The 26,695-nt window shown below is 39.0% G+C and overlaps 1 protein-coding gene across 1 annotated transcript in view; it reads right to left on the bottom strand.

The window, feature by feature from the left end:
- LOC122803248 (receptor-type tyrosine-protein kinase FLT3-like) overlaps nt 1-26,695 on the bottom strand; it is a 495,076-nt gene that overhangs the window by 269,750 nt on the left and 198,631 nt on the right. Inside the window, exon 8 of the mRNA XM_044072843.1 lies at nt 3,962-4,115. Coding sequence (XP_043928778.1) covers nt 3,962-4,115 — 154 coding nt within the window. The remainder of the gene's footprint in view (nt 1-3,961; nt 4,116-26,695) is intronic.

Raw genomic sequence — 26,695 nt, 5'->3', positions numbered from 1 at the left:
TGCAATCTGGCATGTTAGACCACTCGTAAGGCATTATAATTCACTTAGTGGGAGGAAACTGCCCAATGTTTTGCTAATAAGCTTACCAATATCAGGCATTGTTTTCTAGCCATCACCTTTGCCATAGACAGATAAAGCTCTACGTCCCACCTAACCCAAGTTCATCATTTTGGGTATTTTCTGGAGCAGATTTGGAGTATGGTAATGTCTATCCTTGGGGAACAAAGGGTGTAGTTTATCTGTCCAGTACCACATCCATTGGAGGCAGGATAGTGAAACAAAGGACAGTCAAGGACTAGACATTTGGTCGCAAAGCCACAAATACAGTAACCCTCGTTGCAAGTGTTTGAGAGTATGCTCTTACACAGGGAGACCATAGTGCCTCTCAGAGTGATGTGAGTCACTTGTTCACCACCAAGGAAAGGGTTAAGACAATACTAAATATGTGGTCATTGCTGGGGTGTAAGTGAGGATACCAACCACTGCTAAGGCTGCCTGTATGATCATTCCTCCCCTGACAGTTCTCGTCATCACTGAGGAATACCCAGGATGGGAAATCAAATGGGTCTAGCTCATAAAAATAAATTTGATGGTTGGCAGATGCAGCGCAAAAAATCATACAGGAAAAAAGTTCTGTCTTCTGCATAGTGTATTGTGCTATCTAGATTGTGGAATACTTTGATTTCTTGGAATTAAATTTCTTATAGTGACTACAAGCTGGTCTGGTAATTTTTGTAGCTCTGTGATCAACTTAGTTATATAATTGTTTGGAGCTCCTTAATGAGGGTTTTTCATCAAGTGTTGATTATCCCTATCTTTAAGAAGTCTTCTCGGGATTCATCTGATTAGTTTCTAAACAGGTTCTAGCCTTCCTTTTATTAGTAAGGCTGTTGATAAATTAGTATATGAGTACCTATAATCATAATGTACTTCCTGTGACTTCTTTAGTTCATAACAGTCTGGTTCTAGATCTTAACAAAGAACTGAAACTGCTCTCTTGACAGTGATTAATGGTGTCTTGATGTGTACAAAAAGCACTACTAGTGTGACTCCATGAACTGCTGCTGGCTGAATGTGTTTTAGTTTTGTATGTAGAAGGTAGTTTAGTTGCTTCAATTTGTGTCTGAAGAAGCAATGTTTTACATTCTGAAAGCGCTTACATCTATTTAATAAAGATTTGTGGAAGAAGCGTGGAGAGACTTTTGTGAGTTGAGTGTATTTGCCTTGTTCCAGCATGGATACTTCTACTTTTAATGGTGTCTTGATGGTGAGGGATCAAAGAAAGTTACATTTTGTTTCAAGGCACAGAGGGCAAAAGTGCTGACAATGCAGGTGAACCAAGTTTAGTTAGCATCTCGAATGCCTATATAAACTGCGTGGGGAGAATTGGAGTCAGGGCTCACTGTTGGTAGTGCAGTCCTAAGCTGGCTAAACACCTGCTGCTTTACTGCATTCACATTATACAGCTGAAGGGTAACTGGCATGTGGAATTATACTTCCCCTCTAGAGGCAGCGATTGTGGCTCTAAGGAGCTGCCATTGGAGTACTTGCATGGGAAGTGGGCAGGGCACCTCCCCAAGACAAACAAGCTAGCCCAGCCCCTTCCACCAAACCCTTGCTGGGGAATGGAGGGCTGTTAGGGATTCTGTGCAGGAACAAATGAGCCATAACACTCTTGTTTAGCGTAGAATTACCCAATTTTCTATTCTTCTGTAACACAGGGCAAATTTGGTGAGGGTAAAGCAGTTATTAGGCAAGTTCTTGGGGTAAACAAAAAAAGGTTATATTTGCTCTCAATCCTCCTTTATTTTATCTCTTAGCAGGGTTTAATGCAATGAATCATGATAACCTGGTCAGCCAGCTGGGCATTTCTTGCCAACTCACTTCTAGAGTACTTGAGTGGTTTGCCTGCAGTCTCTTAGGCAACTTTTTACTAGTTATGACAAGAGTTAATTTTCCTCTGTGATGTTAAATGTTTTGTGGGTACCAAGGAAATTTTTGCACAATGCCTCCACTAAAGTCAAGCATCTACTGTTGTAAAACTTACCTTGGTACCTACAAAACACTTAATATCACAGAGGACTGTGTAACTACATTTAAGTACATAGGACCACAAGCTGACCCCCCCCCCCCACATTAGCATTTAAACTACAAATTTATGAGGTAAAGAGTAAAACAAGCAAACTAGCATGGCATGAACATTTTAAATGTTTGTAAGCAAGAATTACAAAATCAGTCCTTCCTCTAGAACTCCAGAATATATTACCCTTGGTAGCAGTCTCACTGTCACACAACCTGCCTTTCTTAAAACACTTGCAAAAAAATCTGTTGATTCATGATACCAGCACCAAATACAGAATGCCATTGTCACACTGCTCAAAGCATACATTAAATCTAAATTAAAGAAATATCTGTGCAACTTGTTTGTAGCTTCATAAACTCCTATATTTTATTTATTTATTTAACATTTGTTGACCAGGAAAGTCCAACTGAGCTATGGCCCTTTTTCAGCAGACGCCCAGGAAACAAAGCTCCACAGACGTACACAACAAAGGTATAGCATTAATGTGAATAATACAGAAAGTATAGAGTGTAAAACTCAAGTTGGACATACAAAGTATTAACAGAAGTAAATGCACACACAAAGAGATGTCACAGGTAACATCTTTTGAGAGCAATATGTATAACAGTGAAGTAAACAAGTTGGTAAGATAAATTTCTCAAAGTCAGGGTGGACAAAACCAGTCTGTATGCAGCTTAGTTGAAGACGTTGAGGGAGCAGTTAGAAACAGGGTGAGTTAGTGAGAAACAGGGCGAGTTAGTGAGAAACAAGGTGAGTTAGTGAGAAACAGGGTGAGTTAGTGAGAAACAGGGTGAGTTAGTGAGAAACAGGGTGGGAAGGTGGGAGGCAGCCAGTAGTAAAGTGGCTATAGAGCAGTAGGAGAGGTCAGACAGATTAGGAGTGAGTGGTGTTATTTAGGGACGCTGCTATGCTGCCCAACTTTAACAAGCAAACTGCACACGTATCAAGAAGGAGCAACTTAATACTGAATTTCTGAATCTGCTTCATGATTCTGTTATTAAGTATCCAGCATTCACTCACAACATTTTAATCAGCAGGCAATCTTTTCTATGGTGGAACTATATGATACCCAAAATTATGACCCATGAGGGGACACGCCCTTTTCCAGTACACTCTATCCAGACTGGTCACTGTTGCTACCTCTGTTAAAGAAAACAGAAAGCTTAGCTCTTTACAAGGCAATACTGATACAACATTTAAAAGAAAACTTTACATTCAATGTACTAAGAAAGCTTCACTTGTAAGTGCAGAAACCACCCGCCTTAGTGTATTGCCAGTCACAAATTAAGATGCGGCAAGGTTGGCAATATTATGACTTCCTGCAATTTGCATAACCAAGAACACTAGCTGCAGCATATTTCACTCTGAGTAATGTGATCATCATATCACTAGCAATCCTTATGACTTAAATTGATTTAGTTGGGTACCATCTCGGGTACTCTCCTCACCAAATGTGTATATGTAACCAACTGTGTATATGTAAATGACTGTGTATATGTAACCAACTGTGTATATGTAACCGACTGTGTATATGTAACCGACTGTGTATATGTAGCCACCTGTGTATATGTAACCAACTGTGTATATGTAGCCACCTGTGTATATGTAACCGACTGTGTATATGTAGCCACCTGTGTATATGTAACAGTTATTTCCTCTGTGAGCTTCCCCATCAAGATCTAGAATCCCTGTGAGCTTATTGCTTTCCTTATGCTTCTACACAATTATGTCGGCACTGGCCACAGCTTGATAACCTTGCAAAATATTTGTTTACTGTTGATAAGAAACACTTGGATAGGTGACTGATGCACACCATGGTACAAGCATAACATAACATGGGATTAATGTTTCAGAGCATTATGTTAGCACAGTATATACCTGCAGTTATGATCTGTGTTGCAATTATGATATAAACTGAAACTGTTCTGTATGAGGACATCAGTCCAGTTTCTGTGAAACTTTTCTCTTTTGCTTCGTAAGTAGTTCAGAAGGTCACCATAGCAACAGTATTCAAATATGAGATAAACTGGTCCTGAAAAACAAAAAAAATATCTCTTAGATTTCTCATACAACTATATATTTTAATTGCAGAATATAATATATACATATATGAAACAATACTGAGAAACTATAGAAAGAAAAAGGCAGCTTATGTCAATTAATAAACTGCAGAAACAGCTGTCGAGTAATGTAGTTACCATATAACATCATCACAGTTTAGATGTGATTTTTTTAAAATAATTATGGTTTTGTACATTTACATTATATATCCACACATGCTTATAGACTAACATAAACATATATTATACAATATGAATATAAATATAGGATAACCATTTAAAATTTCGGGAACCGCTACAGCAAGTCCCAAAACACAGAGCAGGCTTAGATATACTAAGTACTGAGATGGCCATTTCCAAGGTATGGCAATCTCTCAGTTGACATATATATATATATATATATATATATATATATATATATATATATATATATATAGATAGATAGACAGATAGATAGATAGATATAATTTCTGGGGGTATAGGGGGCTTGCCCTCTACATCAGATGGTGCAGGGGGATTGCCCTGCTGCAAAAAGAAGTGCAAAAGAAAAGAGGGATTTTTGAGATTCACCCTTCTCCTGGATTTTTATGTCTTTTTTTTCACCATGTCTGCACTCAGCATTTCAAGTGCTGATATTTCAACAGAGAGCACAATATAGCTATAACTATAAATATAGATATAGGGATTGATGTCAGTTTATTGAAAAACCACATTGTTGAAACTCATTTGGTCGACAATGTAGTTAATCAAAAAACTGACATACATCCACATAACACCCCCCAACAACACAAAAAACACACTGCCTGCTAATTATTTATACCAACTCTAAGATCACATTGCAGTAAGAAATCTGATTGGCCTGGTGTTTTTGTTCTATGTGAGAGATTGGCACTTATCTAGGCTGCATATTTCATGTTTTTTCATTAGTTAATTGTCTCTTAAGTGATACTTAAATACACAGTGAATTTCTGCACCTTTGTCTTTTGCTGAAAAGATTTCAAGCCTGCATAAACTAAAGCACTGCTGGTGATTTCCTGCTAGATTTTCCTCCTGTTTGTTGATCTGCTTTTTAAACCTGGTGATTTTAAGCTGCCCACCCCTGCTCAAAATTGAGCTTAATAAGTTCCTTCCTTTCTACACTGCTACTGATATATTGAATTATTTATTTGCCTTTCCTTGTGCTTATATTGAAAAAGTACATTTTGCCTCTCATTGCCTGTTCTACTGATTTATTTTCTCTAAATTCATTATCTAGCTAGCTGTTGGATAAAATAGTGTATTTCTACACTTTAGCAAACACTTGTTTTTACATGGAAAGGTCAGTATATTTTCCATCTAGTGCACTGGGAGGTAGCCTGGTCTGTTTAGGTTGGGGAAACACTTGAGACTTTTGCATGCAGTTTTAATAACTTACCAAAAGATCAGAGAACTTCCAAACAGAAACTACTTACACACCTAACAACACACACAAAAAAAAAACAACACGTAATAACACACATATCAGTGTCCCAACAAATAAGCCCATAAGGCTTAACATCACAAAACCTAATGTATTGGTCATAGGTGACCCCATTATGATGTTCCCCTCAAGAGGATGGATAAGGAGCGGGTTATGGTTAGCTGCCTGTCAGTTGCGAGGATCCATTAAGTCACTCAAGCACAAGTACTGGTATGACTCTGTCATAGTCCACTGTGAGGGTGAGTGACTTGAGACATACCTCACTGGACTATGTGAAGAGAGACATGACTGAGCTTTCAGATTATGTGTCACAGGCAGATATAAACCTACCCTTAAGCAGCATTCTGCTTTTACTAAGGATGATACCACAATACAAACAAAAAATGATTGCCTTTAGCAACTGACTTAGCTTGTGGTGCCAGTTCAAGGGAATTCAAATCTGTTAGCCGGGGAAGACATGACCGACAGTCCATGCTGCTTTGCCAGAGATGGTCTGCACCTGCCTGCTGCAGCCTTTCAGATACTGGCAAAGGCATTAGCCACCCCTATTGTGCCTTTGTTAGACAGTGTCAAGATAAACAACCCCCAACATAACAAAATCCTCTTTAGATACACTCAAGGTACTATTGCTTAATATTTGGAGTCTAAGCAAGAAACTGCACTCCCTAGAAGCACTCCTCACTTTGGAAGATGCTGACATCTGTTCAGTTACAGAGACATGACTCAAAGGCATGGAAAGCAGCCTAGCCATGCAGGTTTGCAATGTCTTCCATACATTCAGACCACAAACTGTGCATGAAAGAAGCAAAGTAAGAGGTGTATCCATCTTCGTCAAGGATAACTACACCTTGAGATGGGTCAAACAGTATGACTCCCTTGAGCTACTCCATATCCAATTAACTATAGGCAGAGCCCCCTACCACATCATAGCTAGCTATAGTTCCCCCACCAGGAAACAAGAAAAGCATACCGCATACCTGAACTTGCCATACAACTGAACATATTACTCGTGGTTATTTTTATTATCCTATCATTGAGTGGGAAACTTGCATAACCACAAGTATGCTGGCTCAGAGGTTCTTGGACTTTGTCAATGTAAACATTCTGGAACAGCTAGTCAGCACACCCACAAGAGCCTCAAATGTCTTTGACAGTATACTCATTAACATGGGAGAGCATTTCACCCCCCTACTGTATGATGTTCTTCTGGGTAAGATCAGATCATAAATCAGTCTCGTTCAACATACTTATGAGACCAGATAACTCATCAAGCTCAAAAACGCTTAAGAATTTTTCAAAGACAAGCTACCTGCTACAAAGGGATGGTATAAGAGGTTTCAAAGCCCCCTCGAATACAGATAGCATGGACTCCTATGCAGAGGTGTACACCAATACCCTGTATAACCACTTGAGCAGTTGCATGCAGTCAACTGTACCTGAACAGATTAAAACCAAGTCTTAATAAAAATAAAAGGCACACCAAACTATTTAAACCACAAAGAAGAACCACTGGTATCAACCCGTTGCCAGGAACTGCAGGTTAGCACCAATCACAAAAAACGACAACAGTTTACCTAGGTTTCATCTTTAATGAACAGACTTCTTCAGAACAAACAATCCTAAACACACTTATGAGCATATATACTCTCACACTAATTACATTCAATTAACATACCCATCTTTCAATAAAATGTTAATTGGCTTAAATTCAACCTTAAGAGCCATCCAAATATATGAATATTATGATGTACATGCAATATAAACATACTAATACATTTTAAAAAAATATATACATATATTAGTAATGTTAATATACAAAGGTAATCTATATTCTTAATAAATAAATATGTCTAAAATATTATAAAATAATAATGTGAAAAAACATATATAAACTAAAAAACATGTGTAAACTAAAAACAATAACACACTACATATGCCAGTTAATATTCTGAAATACCAAAATATTTCAGTAAAATATACACTGAACCATATAGGTTTTATGCAACTGTTTATCCCTTAATATGGTTCAATTTTAGAATGGGAGCCAAACTTATGTTGTCATTGATGCCTGGGAACACTGTAGCATCCAGCCTCAACTGCCACTTCATTTCACATATGTCAAGGTGCACATCCAACATGGCACCATGACTATCTTTTTTGATATGCTGTATTATACAAAATTTGAATTTATGCCCAAAGTTCTGCTCTATATGCCTAACTAAAGCATTGGTGTTTCTCATATGCTTTATATCCAAAATATGCTCACTAATTCTTTCTTTAAAAGTTCTACAAGTTTTTCCTACATAAAAGGCTGAACAGTGGACACATTTGGCTAAGTAAACAACATTTTTGGTAAAACAATCGTAATGCCCATATATATCAATTGACACATTCGCTACTACAATTTTTGGACCAGTAACCAAAATGTGCTGACATGCTTTACATGTACCACACTTAAAATTACCCTTACCCCTATTCTGATTGCCAATGTCGCCTAAGCAACAACCTCCAATTTTCAACAACTGTTTGAATGACCTTCCTTTCCTAAATACATTTTTTGGAGCCTTATTTAATTCACCCCATACATCATTATCCAATTTCAACAACCTCCAATTATTTTGTATAATGTCAACAATATGATTGGCATCATAGGAATATGTAGTTATGAAATATAATTCAGATTCACCCATTTCGGTAGCATTTTTGATCATACCACTTCCCAATTCCACTGTTAAATTTTTATTATTAATTGGAAAATTCCCATTACTGTTCGTGGTCAATAATGCCATATAATTCCCTTCATTTCTTTTGCGTATTACTTCATCTCCAATGGAATCACACAGAACAATGGTATATCCTCGTTTAGCAAGCATACTCTTTATAAATTCCACCTCCCTAAGATAATTATAATTTTCACTTACCATTCTGGCAGCCCTAACCATTTGACCTTTAACTATGGCCTTTTTCTGATGGCTAGGGTGCCAGCTATGATAATTCAAATATGAGTTTGAAAAGATGGGTTTTCTGTAAATACCAGAAGTCAAACATTTCCTAACCTTGTCCACTTTTAATTTGACATCCAAATATAACAACTCATTTTTACTGAAGTCAAAGGTGAACTTAAGAAATTGCACTGTATTATTTATGTAATCTATAAACGTTTTCATGATTTCAACACTACCATCCCAAATCACAAAAATGTCATCCAAAAAACGGGTGTAATGCTGAATATATTGCATATATTGACTAGCAAAAACATATTCCTGTTCCCAGAAGGACATTATATAGTTGGCATATATGGGGGCACAAGCAGCCCCCATTGCCACCCCGGTGCTTTGCTTATAATAATGCCCTTCAAAAAATATATAATTGTTATCCAATACTGCTTCCATTAAGGTGACAAACACATTAATACGATCCTGCTCATACATCCCAGTTCTTACCAATTGACTTTCAAGCCATTGCAATCCAATATCACTTGGAATCACCGAAAAGAGATTACAAACATCAATAGCCAATAAAATTGTATGATCATTTATCCTGACTGCTCTAAGCTTCTCCGAAAAATGCCATGAGTCCTTAGTAATATAATCAAATTTCTTTATCCCTTTCTGTAAATGGAAGTCCAAAAATATGCTAATAAAACATGTCTTATTTCTCTTCCCATCAACGAAGGGCCTAAATTTAATGTTGTTCAATCCCTTGTGTAGTTTTGGAATACCAAAGATGCTACTAACCTTCGGAAAATCATTTTTCAAACAGTAATACTCAGCCTCGTCAATTTGCCCCTGCATTAACAGGTCTTCAATCAATAAATCTATTTTTAAATACGCTATATGTACCTGATTCAAACTGCTCTCTTCATATGTGTCATCACCTAACATATTTAGCATGTAATCAGTGTAGTCATTCATATCCATAATCACCATACCATTGCCTTTATCAGGCTTCATAAACCTAAGGGTTTTATCATTAATTAATTCCTTCAACAATTTTTGTTCATCTTTGTTTAAATTGTTAGCCTTATCAAATTCTCTTTTTACAACAATATTCCTGTTTTTCCTCATATGTTCTCTTATGTCCAATTCACACATTTTCTCATAAAAGGCAACAGTTCCATTTAAAGGTGGGTTAAATTTACTCGACTTTCTTAGACTAAACCCTCCTTCTTTTAATTTTTTATCAAAATACATCCTAAGGTTCATTCTCCTGGTTAACATTTTTAAGTCTATCAAGACCTCGCTCAAATTTCCCCTCATCACTGGAATGAATGAAAAGCCTTTTGATAATAATTTCGCATGTTCCCTACTTATTTTTTTATTGGAATAATTATACACTTGATAATCACCAAAGTCATTTGAGACTATACACAGAGTACTTATTGCTACAACGTTGTCAGCCCCCTGCATGGCATCAATGACATTCAATAGTTGACTCAGTTCCCCATCACAAATATCATCTGTCGTTGTTAAATTACTTTCGTCAACACAACTGTCATTAAAAGCTAAAAAACTGGAGCACATAGAATACCGCCCCTTTGGTAAGTTACTACCATCTCCGTTTTCCACGTCAGGCAACTGTTGATCAAATACATTCAAATTTTCATTTTCAGCATTTACTCCACTATTTTGAAACTCTTTAGGTAAATAGATACTTACTTCAAACAGCGGTTCCAGAAAATTGCCAATACTCGGACCACTGAATGGTACAATATTTTCTGCCATTAATACGGTGTCAAATGGTAGATGTAACGCATGTCTGCACATTTTGGTTACTGGTCCAAAAATTGTAGTAGCGAATGTGTCAATTGATATATATATGGGCATTACGATTGTTTTACCAAAAATGTTGTTTACTTAGCCAAATGTGTCCACTGTTCAGCCTTTTATGTAGGAAAAACTTGTAGAACTTTTAAAGAAAGAATTAGTGAGCATATTTTGGATATAAAGCATATGAGAAACACCAATGCTTTAGTTAGGCATATAGAGCAGAACTTTGGGCATAAATTCAAATTTTGTATAATACAGCATATCAAAAAAGATAGTCAAGGTGCCGTGTTGGATGTGCACCTTGACATATATGAAATGAAGTGGCAGTTGAGGCTGGACGCTACAGTGTTCCCAGGCATCAATGACAACATAAGTTTGGCTCCCATTCTAAAACTGAACCATATTAAGGAATAAACAGTTGCATAAAACCTATATGGTTTAGTGTGTATTTTACTGAAATATTTTGGTATTTCGGAATATTAACTGGCATATGTAGTGTGTTATTGTTTTTAGTTTACACATGTTTTTTAGTTTATATATGTTTTTTCACATTATTATTTTATAATATTTTAGACGTATTTATTTATTAAGAATATAGATTACCTTTGTATATTAACATTACCAATATACGTATATATATATTTTTAAATGTATTAGTATATTTATATTGCACGTACATCATATATTCATATATTTGGATGGCTCTTAAGGTTGAATTTAAGCCAATTAACATTTTATTGAAAGATGGGTATGTTAATTGAATGTAATTAGTGTGAGAGTATATATGCTCACAAGTGTGTTTAGGATTGTTTGTTCTGAAGAAGTCTGTTTATTAAAGATGAAACCTAGGTAAACTGTCATTGTTTTGTGATTGGTGCTAACCTGTAGTTCCTGACAACGGGTCAATACCATTGGTTCTTCTTTGTGGTTAAAACCAGGTCTTGCCAAAAAAAAAACAAGCCACCCTGGTGGATCCCTACTATAAAAAGATTATACAACAAAAGAAAGAAGCTAATGTCCAAGAACAAGAGGGAACTGGCTGAGCTGAGGAAAAAATCTCTCTCTAGCTTAAACAAATACATTTGAGAGCCTCCAAAGCTAATTATGAAGTAAAAATAGCCTTGCTAGCTAAGGATAATCACAAGGCATTCTTTAATTATGTCCAGTATTTAAAAGAGAATACCCAGCTATGCACTGAACTGGTTGTAGATGGCACCACTCATACTCAGCTGGAGGTAATAGCCAATGTGCTAGCTGACAAATTTGGAGAAAACTTCACCCTCTGTCCTCTCCAGTCATCCCCCACTCTATACTTGTCACCATTCCTCAGCCATCAGCAGCAGCAGGTCATCGGGTGCTCTCCAAGGCCAAACACATGACACCAGTGGGACCAGACAACATCTTAACATCCAAGACTGCCTTTTAAACAATTTAAAACATAACCTAGCAGACCCACTTGGATCTCTGTTTAACCACAGCCTGCAAACTGGCTATGTTCCTTTGGACTGGAGGGCAGCAACAGTAATACCTCTGCACAAAGGGAGACCTTTAACTGACCCTGGGAATTATAGTAAGCTTGACTAGCCTCATCTGCAAGGCCATGGAAAGAATCATTATGTACCTTATTAACAAGGACATAGATAATCTCCAAACTCAGGACCCAACCCACTTTGGATTCATTAAAGGTAGAGCATGCCTGTTAAACATAGTTGACTTCTTTGAGAAAGTAATCAAGGCTTTGGATGAGGGAAAGACAGTGCATACTGCCTACCTTGACCTAGCCTTGGCATTTGACCCAACATCCCACTCAGATATTATAGATAAACTCTCCCAATTGGGAATTAACCCGTACACTACCAAATGGGTAGACAACTAGTTCACCAACAGGACACATACTGTCAATGTGGGTGACTTCACCTCTAGCAAAAGATGAGTCACCAGTGGCATTCCACAGGGTTCTATGCTGGGTCCCTTACTGTTTGGAATTTAATTCTCAGAAATCCAGGCAAATTTGAACAGCCTGTGGTTGACCAAGTTCGCTAATGATTGCAAATTGTGAGCAATCATTGAGTCCCACAATTATGTTAATATACTGCAGACAGGGTTAATGCAGAAAAATGATCAGTGCCAAAGCCATGAATTAAAGTTAAATGCAATAAAGGGCATTATTCCCTTTGGGAAAGCTGATATCCCTGCTAATTACATTATAGACAGCGCCCCCCGCCCCCAGTGTAGACCCATTAGTATGTGATCTGGGTACTCAGGGTGATAACAACCTGAACTTTGAACACCACATATCCTCAGCTGTAAGGAAATCCTTCTATGTGGCAGATCTTCTAAGTAAAGGCATCACATCAAGATCTAAGGCTGTTATAAATCCATTATACTTGGCCCTCATCAGACCAATAATCAAGCACAATTCTGCCTTTTGATTGTACCTCACCAGACACCTGCAACAACTGGAGAGACCACAGAGGTTTCTCACTACAAAATTACAGGGTACACAAAACAAGTTTTCTGCGGAAAGACTGAAAGCTCTGTCACTGTATTTTGTCTCCTACACTTTGCTAAGGGGTGACCTGTGCTGGTTTTACAGGGCAGTCTCTGACCCAGCCCTGATGGAAATGCTACACATTCATAAACCAAACTGCACAAGGGTTATTCGCTCCAGAGATCTTAACCTAGCCTCTGACATGAACAGGTCATGCTGAAGAGATAAATACATCTCCCAGACACTGCCACTTCTCTGCAGCAAGATTCTAATTCACATGAAACAGAGCCCCTCTCTGACCCTCTTCAAGCACAAACTAGATCAATGGATGGGTGACCACAAATTCACTCCTGGGGTGGCACCCATATCTCTCCTGGACAGAGAAAGCCGTTATTAAGTACCATAGACCCTTACCTCTGCAAACTTCATTCGCTTAACCACCAATAACTGGGGCATCTCAGGATTAATATAGCTAGGCTTGTAAGGGCTCTATGGCTGTTAGCCTAGTAACCTTCTATGAACCTTTGACCCTATGAAAAGGGTAAATTCCTGAACAGTTTAATGATACAAACTTTAACATAATTGTCTCAGCCATATTGATTTCAACAAATTGGTCTCTCGGTCAATTGACATAGACCTAAAATAGATAGAAATATATATATATATATATATATATATATATATATATATATATATATATATATATATATATATATACACACATACATAAACATTTAGGCTAAAATCTTTGCATCAAAAGGATACTTTCATTGAAGTAGGAATCAAATTGTGGCATTGATTCCTGTAGATTGCAGTATTTTAGCACTTCAGAAGTACAGATAATTTCTGAATATAACTGCACATGTAAGGTTGTGACTGGTAGGTATAAGTTCATCTGTTCAGATGAGTTTAAGATCTGTGAATGTTATGTGTGTTTACGTGTGTGTGTGTGTGTGTGTGTGTGTGTGTGTGTGTGTGTGTGTGTGTGTGTGTGTGTGTGTGTGTGTGTGTGTGTGTGTTTAACTGGACTGAACTTCACTCTTCTATCAAAGTTTTTCCCCTTACACCAATCAATCAGGTGTTAGAAGCCCTTTCCAAAATTAAGAATACTATCATTATGGGTCCAGCCAGCACACTGAGTGGTTTCTTTATTAATATGTAACAATGCCTCACTGACCTTACCATCTCTATTGTACATGTAAGAGATGCCTAGAGAACTGATCCTGCTGTGGTGACCCTCCACAAAGGTGGCATTACTTTTGACCATGGAAAATTATAGACTAATTAGCCTAGAATTGGCTTGGGCTGGGAGAGTGGTCTAATGGCTGTGGTGTTTGCCTTACAAACACAAGGTGCAGGGTTTGAGACTCACAAGGGATAATTGTCTAAGCTTAAAATGGCTCTCGCAAGGGCAGTTAGCCTAGTACTAATATATGAATTTAATAATCATCTGCAAAACACTGAAACATATAATCATGGGATTTACAAATAAGGATGTTGGGGATTTATAACACTGGACCCAAACCAGTATAGTTTTGTGAAGGATATATCCTGACTACTAAACATTATACATTTCACTGACAAACCAAAGAGGCACTGGGAAAAGGCAAGGCTTTGTAAATTGCCTACCTGGATCTGGAAAAGGCCTCTTTTATCATTTCTCATGCTGTCATAATAAAAAATATTGCATTTTATTATAATCCCCTATGTAACTTACTGGATAGAAAATTAATTTACAGACTGAACACACACACAATGTAGGCTGGTGACATCCTTTGTTTCAGAAGACCTTTCATCAGGGCTCTTTGTTGAGACTGTTACTCTTTGACATTTATCATGTTCATAGGTTCATAGGTTCATAGATTAGTACTAAGCTAACTTTACCTTCATTTTATTTTTAGCCTAGCAAATTATCACACTGTCCACTCAAACCCTGCACCTTTGTGTTACAAGGCAAACACAACCAATCTTAGGCATTCAAATGTTAGTTGATAACTACAAACCTGAAGCTGTCCTCAGCTCATAGAAAGACACCTATAATCTCCAAGTGAGTCTATCTCTAACTCATGGATGCCAGAACCACAATTACATACTTATGTTGTGGGGGAAGAGGAGAGACAATTTCAGCAAGTTACCCTCTAAAGAAAATCATCACTACCATCACTTTTTGTGTAACCTAGTTTAACAACTTTCAAAGAGCATTAAACTTGCATTGCAGAGATTTGATCTGAATGTATCCACAAAGACATAAAAACAAAAGGTAAAAAGTTATGGACATTCAGAAGCCATATAGCTGAAACACTTGATGTCTTTACGGGGTCATTTGCATATATCCCATGGGCCTCTATTACAGGAGTTTTAAGATATCACACAGTGAAAACTCTAGCTTGTCTAGATTTTATTTGAGATTTCTACTGACTGGTTTGTCTGTGTGACCATTTTGTTCTTTGGTTTGGATGTTAATTGAGATATTTTGTTGACACCTTAATGGTTATGGACATCAGTTGGTTATAAAGACCCTGATTTTCTAAAGCATGCCCAAACAGTCCACTTATGCTGTGCTGACAAGGTCATGAGAAGGCTGAAACATGCATGTCCACAGTTGGGTGGGAGAGGTTGGCTTTATTTCCTTGAATGTATCCACATAGGCTTAAAAAGAAAAAGTAAAATGTGCACATTTAGAACCCATGTAGCTAAAACACTTAATGTCCTTAAGGGGTCATTTGCATATATTCCATGGACCACTATTACAGGAGATTTAAGGTATCACACAGCAAAAAAAACTCCAGCTTACCCAGGTTTTTCTTGTAGTTTTTCTGACTGGTTTAACATTAATTTAAAATTAATTAATTTAATTAACAATTTAATTATTTTAAATGTAATTAATTTAAAATGATTTAACATTTAGAAAGGCACAGTGGTGCAGTGGTTGCATTGTTGCCTCAGAGCAAGAGGTTCTATGTTCGGTTCTCGGCTGGGATGCCTCTGTGCAGAGTCTGCATGTCCACCTTGCATTTGTCTGACGTTAAAAAGACATGCATCTGGAGAGTTTCTTCCTAGGCCTCTGCTGAAAATTGGCTTTGTTCCAAGTCGCACTTTCCCGGTAAACAAATGTTAAATAAATAAAATAAAAATAATAAATTAAGGTAACATGTTTGATTTTTGGAGCAGTAACAGCAAGTTTACCAGACAACATAAACACTTTAGTGAGTGAAGTAACTGTAACTGCATATTTACTGAATTATTAAACTCTAAACTGCTTTTTTCACACTGAGAGTTGTATTTTCTGTTTATCAGTGTTATGTCTGTGCTTTTCTGTGCATTTTCTGAGAGTTTTCTGTCAAGTTAAGTTTTAGTCAAGTAACATAGTCTGGATACAGGTTTGCTGCATCCAGGCCTGGTTGTTTTGCTTGCTGATTTTCCTGGTAGCCATCTTGTGCTGGGAAGGCCCTGTCTTCTCTGTTAGTGAGAGTAACAGGGCTGCCTGACCTTCTGTAGCATGAGTGATTGATTGAAAGTGCAGGGCCCAGCAGGACTGGGTAGTAATCTGAGCTTCTAGAGTCTTCCATCTTTGTTTGCATGAGGCTATGCTTGTTTGCTCATTGCACATCACCACTGTACTGATTTAACCCATTGTGAGGTATTCCAGCTTCAAATTTTCCCTTACTAGCACTGCCTTGATCTTGAGGTAGTGAAGCTTCTTTGCAGCCTGTGTACAAACACACACTACTAGTATCCATCTCAGATCTTTCTACCTTCACCTCCCCCCTAACTCATCCCCCTCACCAATTCTGGCAGATATGAATGGACAGTTTCCTACAGTTTCTCCAGCCAATCTTGTTGATATTGGAATCCTGAGACAGTGTAGGAACTGTCTCATGTGCAGGCACAACCTTCTCTTACTACCACCTAGGAACACAATTTGAGAGAGATGTATTTACATTAAAAACCTGGAGTCTATGGTCTCTCCCTCACAAGCTAGTATACATAGCAGTGAGAAGGTTGTCTGCACAAACTTCACACCTCAAACAGCATCCACACCAATTCAGCACACACCCACATATGCAGAGGTTCTTAAAAAACATACCTAAACAAAAGAGACCTCTGAGACAAAAACATACGCCAACTCCACAGCCTAACACACTACACACCACACACAGTCCACACTCCTGTGTCTCACAGTCATCAAGGCTTAACCATGTCCACTGTATTAATCATAGGAGACTCCATTGTGAGACACACAGATGTGCCCCTCACCAGGCTCGATAAGGAGAAAGTCACAGTAAGTTGTTTTCAGGTGCCAGAATTCATCACATCGCCCATACACTCAGGGGGTCAATATTACATGATCAAAACCATAAATTATCGAACACCTAAAGGTCGATCACGAAATATTGAACCCTTAACATTGAAAATGTCCTTTTCCACATAGGGAAACAATGCCGTTGGTCAAATTAAAAAAAAAAGTTTTAAACAGAAATGAAGTGGGGGCTTCACCCCCCACACCCCACGATGTGGGGAGCTGTGCCTTCCACACACCCCTAACTAAATATACCAACTCCGAGATTGCTCTACAGTGGTGAAAGAACAAAATCCACATAACAGCCAAACGACTCATTTCCCTGTGTGGAGACGGCCGTTTGCAATTTTCAGACTTTGACATTTAGTGATCAACCTTTAGGTGTTCGATAACATAAAGTTTCAATCACGTAATATGGAACTGCACTTAAGTCCCTCAACAAGTACTGCTATGACTCTGTCATAGTACATGTTGGCGTAAATGAATTGAGGCATACCTCTCTGGACTATATGAAGACAGACATGATTGAGCTCATCAAATATGTCCTCCAGGCAGGTATGTCACTAGCCTTAAGCAGCATTCTACCTTCACCCAAAATGATGCCTCAATACAAACAAAAAATGATTGACTTTAACAACTGGCTTAGTTTCTGGTGTCATTCTAAGGGGATCCAGTACCTGTTGGCCTGGGAAGACTTGATTAACAGACCACAATGATTTGCCAGAGATGGCCTTCATCTGTCTCCCTTGGGCTTCAGGCTCCTGGCAATGGCTCTTGCCTCCCCCATACTGCCTTTTTAGGCAAAGGCTTGAGGTCAAAACTATCAATATGAGAATCTCATCTAAACACAATTTAAAGGTCATGCTGCTGAACACTAGGAGCCTCAACATGAAACTGCCTCATTGCAAGCATTGTTAACCCTGGAAGATGCTGACATTTGTACAGTCACAGAAACCTGATTCAAAGATTTGAAGAGCACTCCAGCCTTACCTGGTTACTAATCCTATCATACATACAGAACCCAAACTGAAAGCAGCAAAGCCAAAGGAGGTGGTGTTTCATTATATATTATTATATACACACCTCCAGACTGGTCAAATAGTACGACACACAGGAGATGCTCCAGGTGCAGTTAACAGTTGACAAGACCCCTATTCAAATCATAGTTAGCTACAGGCCCCCAGCATGTGCATGCCACCTATCTAGACCTCCTTGAATCTATTAAGATTCAACCCTATGCCCTGATCCTGGATGATTTTAACTACCCAACCATTGATTGGAAGAACTACTTGAGCCAGAACACAAATGCTCAAAGATTCCTTGACTTTGTCAATGCCAATGCCTTGGAACAGCTGGTTGACACCCCCACAAGAAGTGACAACATCTTGGACTTGGTACTAACCAACACAGGAAATCACTGCAGCATCCCCACAGTGTCATCATACCTGGCAAGATCAGACCACAAAGCAGTTACCTTCAAAGTCATCATCCCCCCCACCCCAGCTACGGTTAAACAAAAAACTTCTCCAAAGCTGATTACAGCCTCCTAAGGGAAGGTCTAAACAGCTTCACAGCCCCCTCCCAACAGTAGAAACTGGCACTAATCTCCAAACCTACACCAAAGTACTATACGACCACTTATATAAATGCATGGATTCAGCAATACCTGACAGGACAAAATCCTCCTCCTTAAAGAAGAGTAAACCTGTCTGGTGGACATCGGCTATAAATACACTCTACAACAAAAGGAAAAAAATGCTGTCCAGGACCAAGAAGGAACAGGTGCCAAATTGGAAGCTATCTCTTCTTGACTTAAACCAGTGATGGTGAACCTTTTGGGTTTGGCATATCAAAAGCTTCTGGCACAAAATAATTCAGTGCATTTCACATGAGCAATGAAAGCAAAAGCAGTGTCTTTAGTAACTCGGGTGTTGGTGATTGCTGATGTGTCACTCAAAATGTCATGGCATGTGTCACCTTTGACATGTGTATCATAGGTTCACCATCACTGGCTTAAACAGACAAATAAGGATATTAGTGAAGTCCTGCAAAACTAACTTCATGTCCATATTGGTAACATCTACTAAAGACAATCATAAGGTCTTCTTCACATACGTCTGCAACCTAAGGGGCAACACCCAAATCTGCTCAGAACTCATGGTCAAAGACACCATGTACACAAATGCCGTGGATATACCCAACCTGATGACAGACAGGTTCAGTGAAAACTTAACCCCTCTGTCCACCCCCATCAGTAATCTAGGATATCTCCAGCACATGCCCCCCACCCCTTATCTCTAGGGAACTAGTCATTACCACCCTCTCAAAGGCTAAAAACACAGCATCCATGGGACCCGATAACATCCCAGGCTGCATCTTGCATCAACTCAGGCAGGAACAGGCAAAACCATTAGGCACCCTATTCAATCTAAGCCTGAGTACCAGTTTTGTCCCAGCTGAGTGGAGGACGGCCACCACCACTCCTCTGCACAAAGGTTGAGTGTCCTGTCCACTGATCCAGGCAGTTATAGACCCATCAGCCTAACTAGCCTGATTTGCAAGGCCATGGAACACATTATCATGGGCCATATTAACAAGGACATCAGCAACCTCCAAATGCTTGATCCCACACAGTTTGGTTTTATCAAGGCAAGATCATGCTGTTAAATTTGGTAGACTTCTTTGAGTCAGTCACCAAAGCCATGGATGAGGAGAAGATGGTGCATGCCACCAACCTTGACTTGGTGAAGGCTTTTGACACTATTCCCCACTTGGGCATAATAGATAAACCATCCCAGTTTGGCATAAATCCATATGTGACCAGATGAGTAGCTAACTGGCTCACTGATAGAACTCATTCAGTCAAAATAGGGGAAGCTACCTCAAGTAGTAGACCCGTAATGAGCGGCGTACCCCAGGGTTTGGTCTTGGGGCCCTTGCTGTTTGGGATATACTTCTCCAAGGTGCAAGCTAAAGCCAGAGGTCTATGGCTGACCGAGTTTGCAGATGGTTGTAAGCTGGGTGCTGTCATCAACTACCCTAATAATGTAGATATGCTACAAAAGGCTCTCACTCAGACAAATGACTGGTGCCAGAAACACAGCCTCAAACTAAACGCAAAAAAATACATCATCATTCCCTTTGGGGAGAGTGACATCTACACAATTTATTGCATTAATAACAATGTCCTAAGCATGCAAGAAGTTGTAAGAGACCTGGGCACCAAAGTTGACAGCAATCTAACCTTTGACCACCATGTTGCCTCCATTGTGCGGAGAGCTGTCTACATGGCTCACCTCATTAGTAAGGGTATTTCTTCCAGGAACAAGGAAGTCATAACTTCCCTGTATTCCTCCCTTATCAGGCCCATCATCGGGTATAATGCCCCTTTCGGCATGTACCTTCCAAAGTACATGTAGCAGCTGGAGAGACCACAGAGGTTCCTGACCAGGAGTATCCAGGGCTTCAAAAATCTGTCCTACACAGAAAGGCTAAAAGCCCTGTCCCTCTACTCCCTCTCATACAGACTCCTCAGAGGTGATCTATGTCTGACATACAGAGCAATCCCTGACCCCACCTTGATGAAATTGCTGTATATCAGCAAGCCAAACTCCACTCACGTGACCCACATGCAAAACCTCAACTTGGTCAGTGACATCAATAGGAATTGCTGGTGGGACAAATTTGTCTCTCAGAGACTCCCCCATCTGTGGTACAGACTCCCTCTCCACATCAAGCAGAGTACTTTATTATTCCTCTTTAAGAGGAACCTGGATGACTGGATGGGAAATAGAAAATACACCCCTGGGATTCTGCGTGTGTCCCTGCTAGACAGGGGCATTGGGTACTGACTTGTGGGAACATGGGATAATTTATTAGCTAGGCTTATAAGGGCCTCAGGGCCAGTAGCCTAGTAACTTGCTATGATCATATGATCATAAGTCTGCTTCTTACCTAATTATGACTTTGCAAACAGAAAACAATTTTTTTGAATGTATTCCATCTATTTGTTATCCAAAAATGTTATGAGGTCGTAGAAGTAGTCTTCAATTTTCACAAGGTTTAGTTAATCAGTGACAGAACAAATAAATACAAGGGTAGATGCACATAATCAGAGTAATGTCTTGCTCTCTCAACATATTCATGAAGTCTAGTCAAAACTAATTAACAGCCCAATACTCATAACTAGGGCACTACTGCCAAAACAGGATTGAGCTATGACATTTCGTCAGACACTTTAGGTACTTAGAAGTTCAGTTAAGTAGCACACCAGTCAGATGACTAAGATCCCAGTCTGAACCAAGCAAGTTTTTTTTCTTTTAATACCAGTCTGGCCCCTGTGCACCACATCCATGCCAGGACTACTAGTAATCTTCTAACGTACCACCCTAGACTTGCTCCGATCTTGCTGGGGCTGGTTGTGGAACTTTAGGGCATCCTGGGGACTTAGCCTTCTGTGCTTCCATCCTTTGTATTTTTTTTATTTTATGTGCCCTACCCAATTTTCCCTTTCCCCACCCCTTACACTCACTGGTTGTGTCCAGGGGTGACTGCTTTCTTTGCCTCACACTTCCCTTTTTAGAGTGTATGACCAGTGAGTGCCTACCCCTCCCTGCCTTGACATCAGTTTGTTTTATATGAATGCAATGTGTTTTTCTTCTACACTGCTGTCAGAAGAATACAGAATGTTGCATTATATTTATTTATAAAGGGAGAGGGGTTCCCACAAAAAACATGTGTCTCTTTTTATGTACAAGAGTGAAAAGTTAAGGGCACCCCTTTACAAACACAATTCATAAAAAAAACAAAGAATCTGTTAGACTGTTACAGTGACAGGGGCTGCCACTCTGTGCGCTGTTGTAGGAATATTCTGAGAATTATGCAAATATGCAAACAAGGTCCAATGTTCTACATTAACTCCTGGATTATCTCATAGGGGAAATGTTAAGTATATTCACTACAGCTCATTAAAGACTAAATGCAATTTTCTGAAATTTATTTAATGACATTTCCATTCCAAATCTGTTACTGAATTTAGCCTGCTTATCATTAACTCATTACAGCCTAGTGACATCTTTAGGCATTTCTGCAGTTACTTCCTATTGATGCCTCTAGACATCAGTTATTGTTTGTTCATATATGCATTAAAAATTCCAAAGCCATGCTTACATACCAGGTATTAGAATATTTCATCTTAACACTTACACAGTGGCAAACACAACTGTATTGATATTTGACCGCTGTCTAGTGCAGATAAAGAGGTATTGAATATTATTTGCACAATATATATTTGTAGTGTAATAATTTTCATATTTTTCAATATCTCAGCAATCAACTGACACAAACAAAACTGCTTAGCCTCATATGAAAGTTCATAGCTATATGAAGAAACTGCTGCTGGCAGTATGTGAGCTGCTTGAATGGTTACTGAGACATCTTAAGCTGTTTATACAGCAATACATAAGTTATATTTACTGTGATTATTGTGGCATATAAAAACCAATTGAAGATCTAGAATAGATTCATCTCCAGTGAAACAGTTGGCCCACAGCATAAACCACTAGTTGCCACAATCAGCTGCAAGCAGTAGTCAGGGAAGGCTCTAAGGTCAACAGAGACCAGGCTGAATACCTCAAAGTTGACTGGAGGGAAAGTACAACAGTTCAAGGAATTACTCAGGGCTCTAGCAACCCAAGAAGAGGAGGAAATAGGTGGAGTTGAAGAAGAATGGCAGTGCCTAAAACAGCATGTGTTAGGACTGCAGAAAAGATATGTGGCGAGCCGGGTATGGAAATAAGGTACATAAGGAAAGCTGGTGGTGAAATGCAGAAGTCCAGGAAGTCATCAAAAGAAAGAAGAAGTGCAGGAAAAATTGGGAGCTAGAAAAGACTGACCAGGCTAGGAAGGAATACTGGTTGGCTAACAAAGAAGCTAAGAAAGGAGTTGCAATAGCAAAGAAAAGGGCATCTGAGGCACTCTACCAACTTCTGGAAAGTGATAAGGGGCAAAAAGAAACTATATTAGGTTGCAAGGCAAAGACAGAAAGATAAAGAAGATAGTCAGACACCTTTCATAAGGGATTCCAGCAACAACCTGCTCACCAGTCCGCAGGACATCAAAGGCAAATGGAAGGAGTATTTCCAGCAGCTTCTGAATGAAGAAAATCCCACAGAAGCTGTACTGCCCCAGAAACAGCCTACAATGAGAGAAGAAGAGGAGCCCACCTTAGAAGAAGTAAGAACAGCACTAAGTAAGATAAAATCAGGGAAAGCAGCAGGCTAAGATGAGGTCACAGCAGATATGGTAAAGATGCTGAGTGAGATAGAGGAGAAATGGCTCCTGAGGGTACTAAGAGCAGTGTGGAGAGAAAGGCTTATCCCAGATGACTGGAGAATAACCATGCCAGTGTACAAGAACAAAGGGGACATCCACAACTGTAGGCAGTATAGAGCCATCAAACTCCTATCACATTGCATGAAAGATCTAGAGAGGGTGATTAATAAATGGATACACAGGGTAGTAGAATGTAAGATGGGAGATGAGCAGTTCGGATTCAGATCAGGATGCAGCACAACTGACCTGATGTTTGCAGTGAGACAGAACCTGGAGAAAAAGCTAGAGATGAGGAGAGAGTCCAGCTGGGCATTCCTAGACTTGGAGAAACATATGACAAGGTCCCAAGAAAGCTGATCTGGGCAGTACTGCATTGGTTTGAATTCCCAGAAACATTGGTAGAATTAGTGCAGGCTATGTACAAGGACCCATTGACTTAGTTACAAACAGTGTTCAGCCTTACAGAGGGGTTCCCAGTGGGAGTGGGTGTACACCAGGGTTCAGCTCTGAGCCTATACTGGTGATGGACTCCATTAGGAAACAGGTTGGAGGGGACAGATCAACAAAGCTGCTGTATTCAGACAATGTGGCAGTGCAGACAGACTCTGAACTAGAACTTCAGCAAAGGATAGGGGAATGGAATGCAATTTTGAAGGCACATGGGATGAAACTAAGCACAGATAAGATGGTGGTAATGGCAGCAAATTGAGGAAATCAGAAAAAGCTGAAAATAGTGATAGAAGGGAAGATAGTGGAACAGGTAAACAGTTTCAAGTATCTGGGAGGGGTGGCTGAGGGGAAGGATAGTCTGACTGAAGAGGTCAAAGCTAGAATCAGAGGGACTGCAGCCAATTGGTATAGAGTATCAGGTGTAGTCTATGACAGAAGAATGCCAAAGAAGCTGAAAAGTAAGGTGTATAAAACAGTGGTGTGATCAGTACTACTGTATGGTACAGAAACCTTGACAGTAAAGGCAGAGCAATTGAAGAAGCTAGAGGGGATAGAATTGAAGTGCCTGAGAAAGGTGATAGGATGCACACTGTGGGACAGACGAAGAAATGAGGATGTAAGAGCAGAAGCCAAAGTAGCTCCAATTGCAGAAAAGATCAAAGAGAACAGATTACGGTTGTTTGGGCACATGTGTAGAAAAGCAGAAGACAATCTAGTGAGGAAGATTTGGGACAGATAGGAAGAAGGTAAGAGGAAGCAAGGACATCCAGCAAAGAGGTGGATGGATTGTGTGAAAGAAGATCTGCGACAGTCAGGCATGAGTGTTGAAGAAGGCAGGAGTGTGGCACTGAATCGAGAGAGAGTTGGCAACAGTTAACACAATAGCCCGACCAAATATAGAAAAATGGGAAAAGGGGGGCTGATGATGATGATGATGATGATGATGATGATGATGAATAGAATAGAATGACTGTAACCATTGTAAAGGTTACTTTCTGCTGAGAAGTTTGCCATTTACAGTTCTTCTGTAACATATGGTTCTAGAGATATTAACTTTTGATTGAAGTGTGAGACATTAACTTCATTGTTTAAAATGCTCAGACCACACCCACTGGGAGTAGGAGTACAAACTCAAAAGAGCTCTGCTAGAGGGAATGAGTTAAGCACATTCTCCTCAGTTTTATAATTAGTAGCTTGTGCACATCTGTGAAAGTGGCTTAATAAGATGGGTGCATAGTTCTTCATTTTACTGATCGACCCCTCTTGCACACATACATACACACACACAGTCACACACACACACACACACACACACACACACACACACACACACACACACACACACACACACACACACACACACACACACATTATATAATGGAGCCAGCTCAGTTTTCTTCACCTTTAAGGACTCCTAGCCTTACATATTCTCCTGTTTTTGTTGCTACTAAAAACAGGTACATTGTTTGGAAAAGAATATTTTAGGTGGGCTATGTGTATATGAAATGTGACAAACCATTGTCATTCAGAAATATGGGGACATTTAGGGCAAAGGATTTAATGGTAACATAGGTTGGGTCTGAACTTTTTAATGTTGTTGAAGCTCCCAGCTCAAGAAGTTTTGCAAGTAACTTGGTGAACATTTCAACCCTCTGTTATGTCTCATTTCCTTCCTTACCCCCCAAAACATCATTCATTGCAAAGAATGATGATTCCTCTGAAATATTCCTCTTGTTCTGCTATGGAACCTTTATTGTTAGAATACCAAGGAACAAAAAATAAAACTGAACATTAATTTCCAAAACACAAAACTTACAAGTATTTTTCCTCTGTGTACCCCCAATGAGGAAGGCAAGCCCTCAACACCTCAAATTGAAGAAGGCTCACTGTCAGTGGCACAACATGTAGCATACTTAACTTTGGTGCAGAAGGCTGTGGGTTCTATTCTTACACCAAGTAGATTGACTGCTGACACTGCAATGCAGCATAATGGAGGTGCTGCATTCTTGAGTGTGTCATCTTTCAGATGAGACATTAAATTGAGGCCTCATCTGCTTGAGTTGTTGATAGCTGAGGTGGATGTATAAGATCTCACAGCACCTATCAAAAAGAGTAGGAATTCTTTATTTTACGATAACGCTTACTTGCATTCCATATACACAATTTGCACTATATACAATATTTGCATTATTTATACTTTTCACATATTACAGTAATTACTTCTTACAGCAACTTCAGAAATTAATAAAGTTAATAATTTCTTTCTGTCTGACCCCCACTCCAACTTCCACAACCAAAACATTATTTTTAAACATCTTAGCTAAATCCCATCTTAATTAAATAAAATTTCCTTTACTCTTTCATTCCAAATCATCCATATTATACAAAACAATTTTTATTAATTATTTTTATGTAATGTCTACTTTTGTTCTTATAATAACCAAATTCAGTCATATCCATACTTATTTACCTCTGTGAAACTCTCCAAATAATTTAACTCAAAAATCTTTTTTCCATAAAGTTGTAACTCTTCTACACCACAAACATACACATTTACTAGTTTTAAATTCATTACAATAAATACAGTTTCTATCCTTTTTACTTTTATAAGGCTTATTCACCTTCACTGGCAATTTCTGTATTCTCAATCTCCTTAAAAAACTTGACACTCTAATGCATCTTTACATCTTCCTATTCTTGCTTTAATTGCATTTTTTTTCTTTGTGCAACTCATTCCATGGATATATTTG

This window comes from Protopterus annectens, chromosome 5.part1 (assembly GCF_019279795.1).
Source record: "Protopterus annectens isolate FY-2018-M chromosome 5.part1, PAN1.0, whole genome shotgun sequence".
Lineage (NCBI taxonomy): Eukaryota > Metazoa > Chordata > Ceratodontiformes > Protopteridae > Protopterus > Protopterus annectens.
This window is presented reverse-complemented; position numbering and strand designations above follow the sequence as displayed.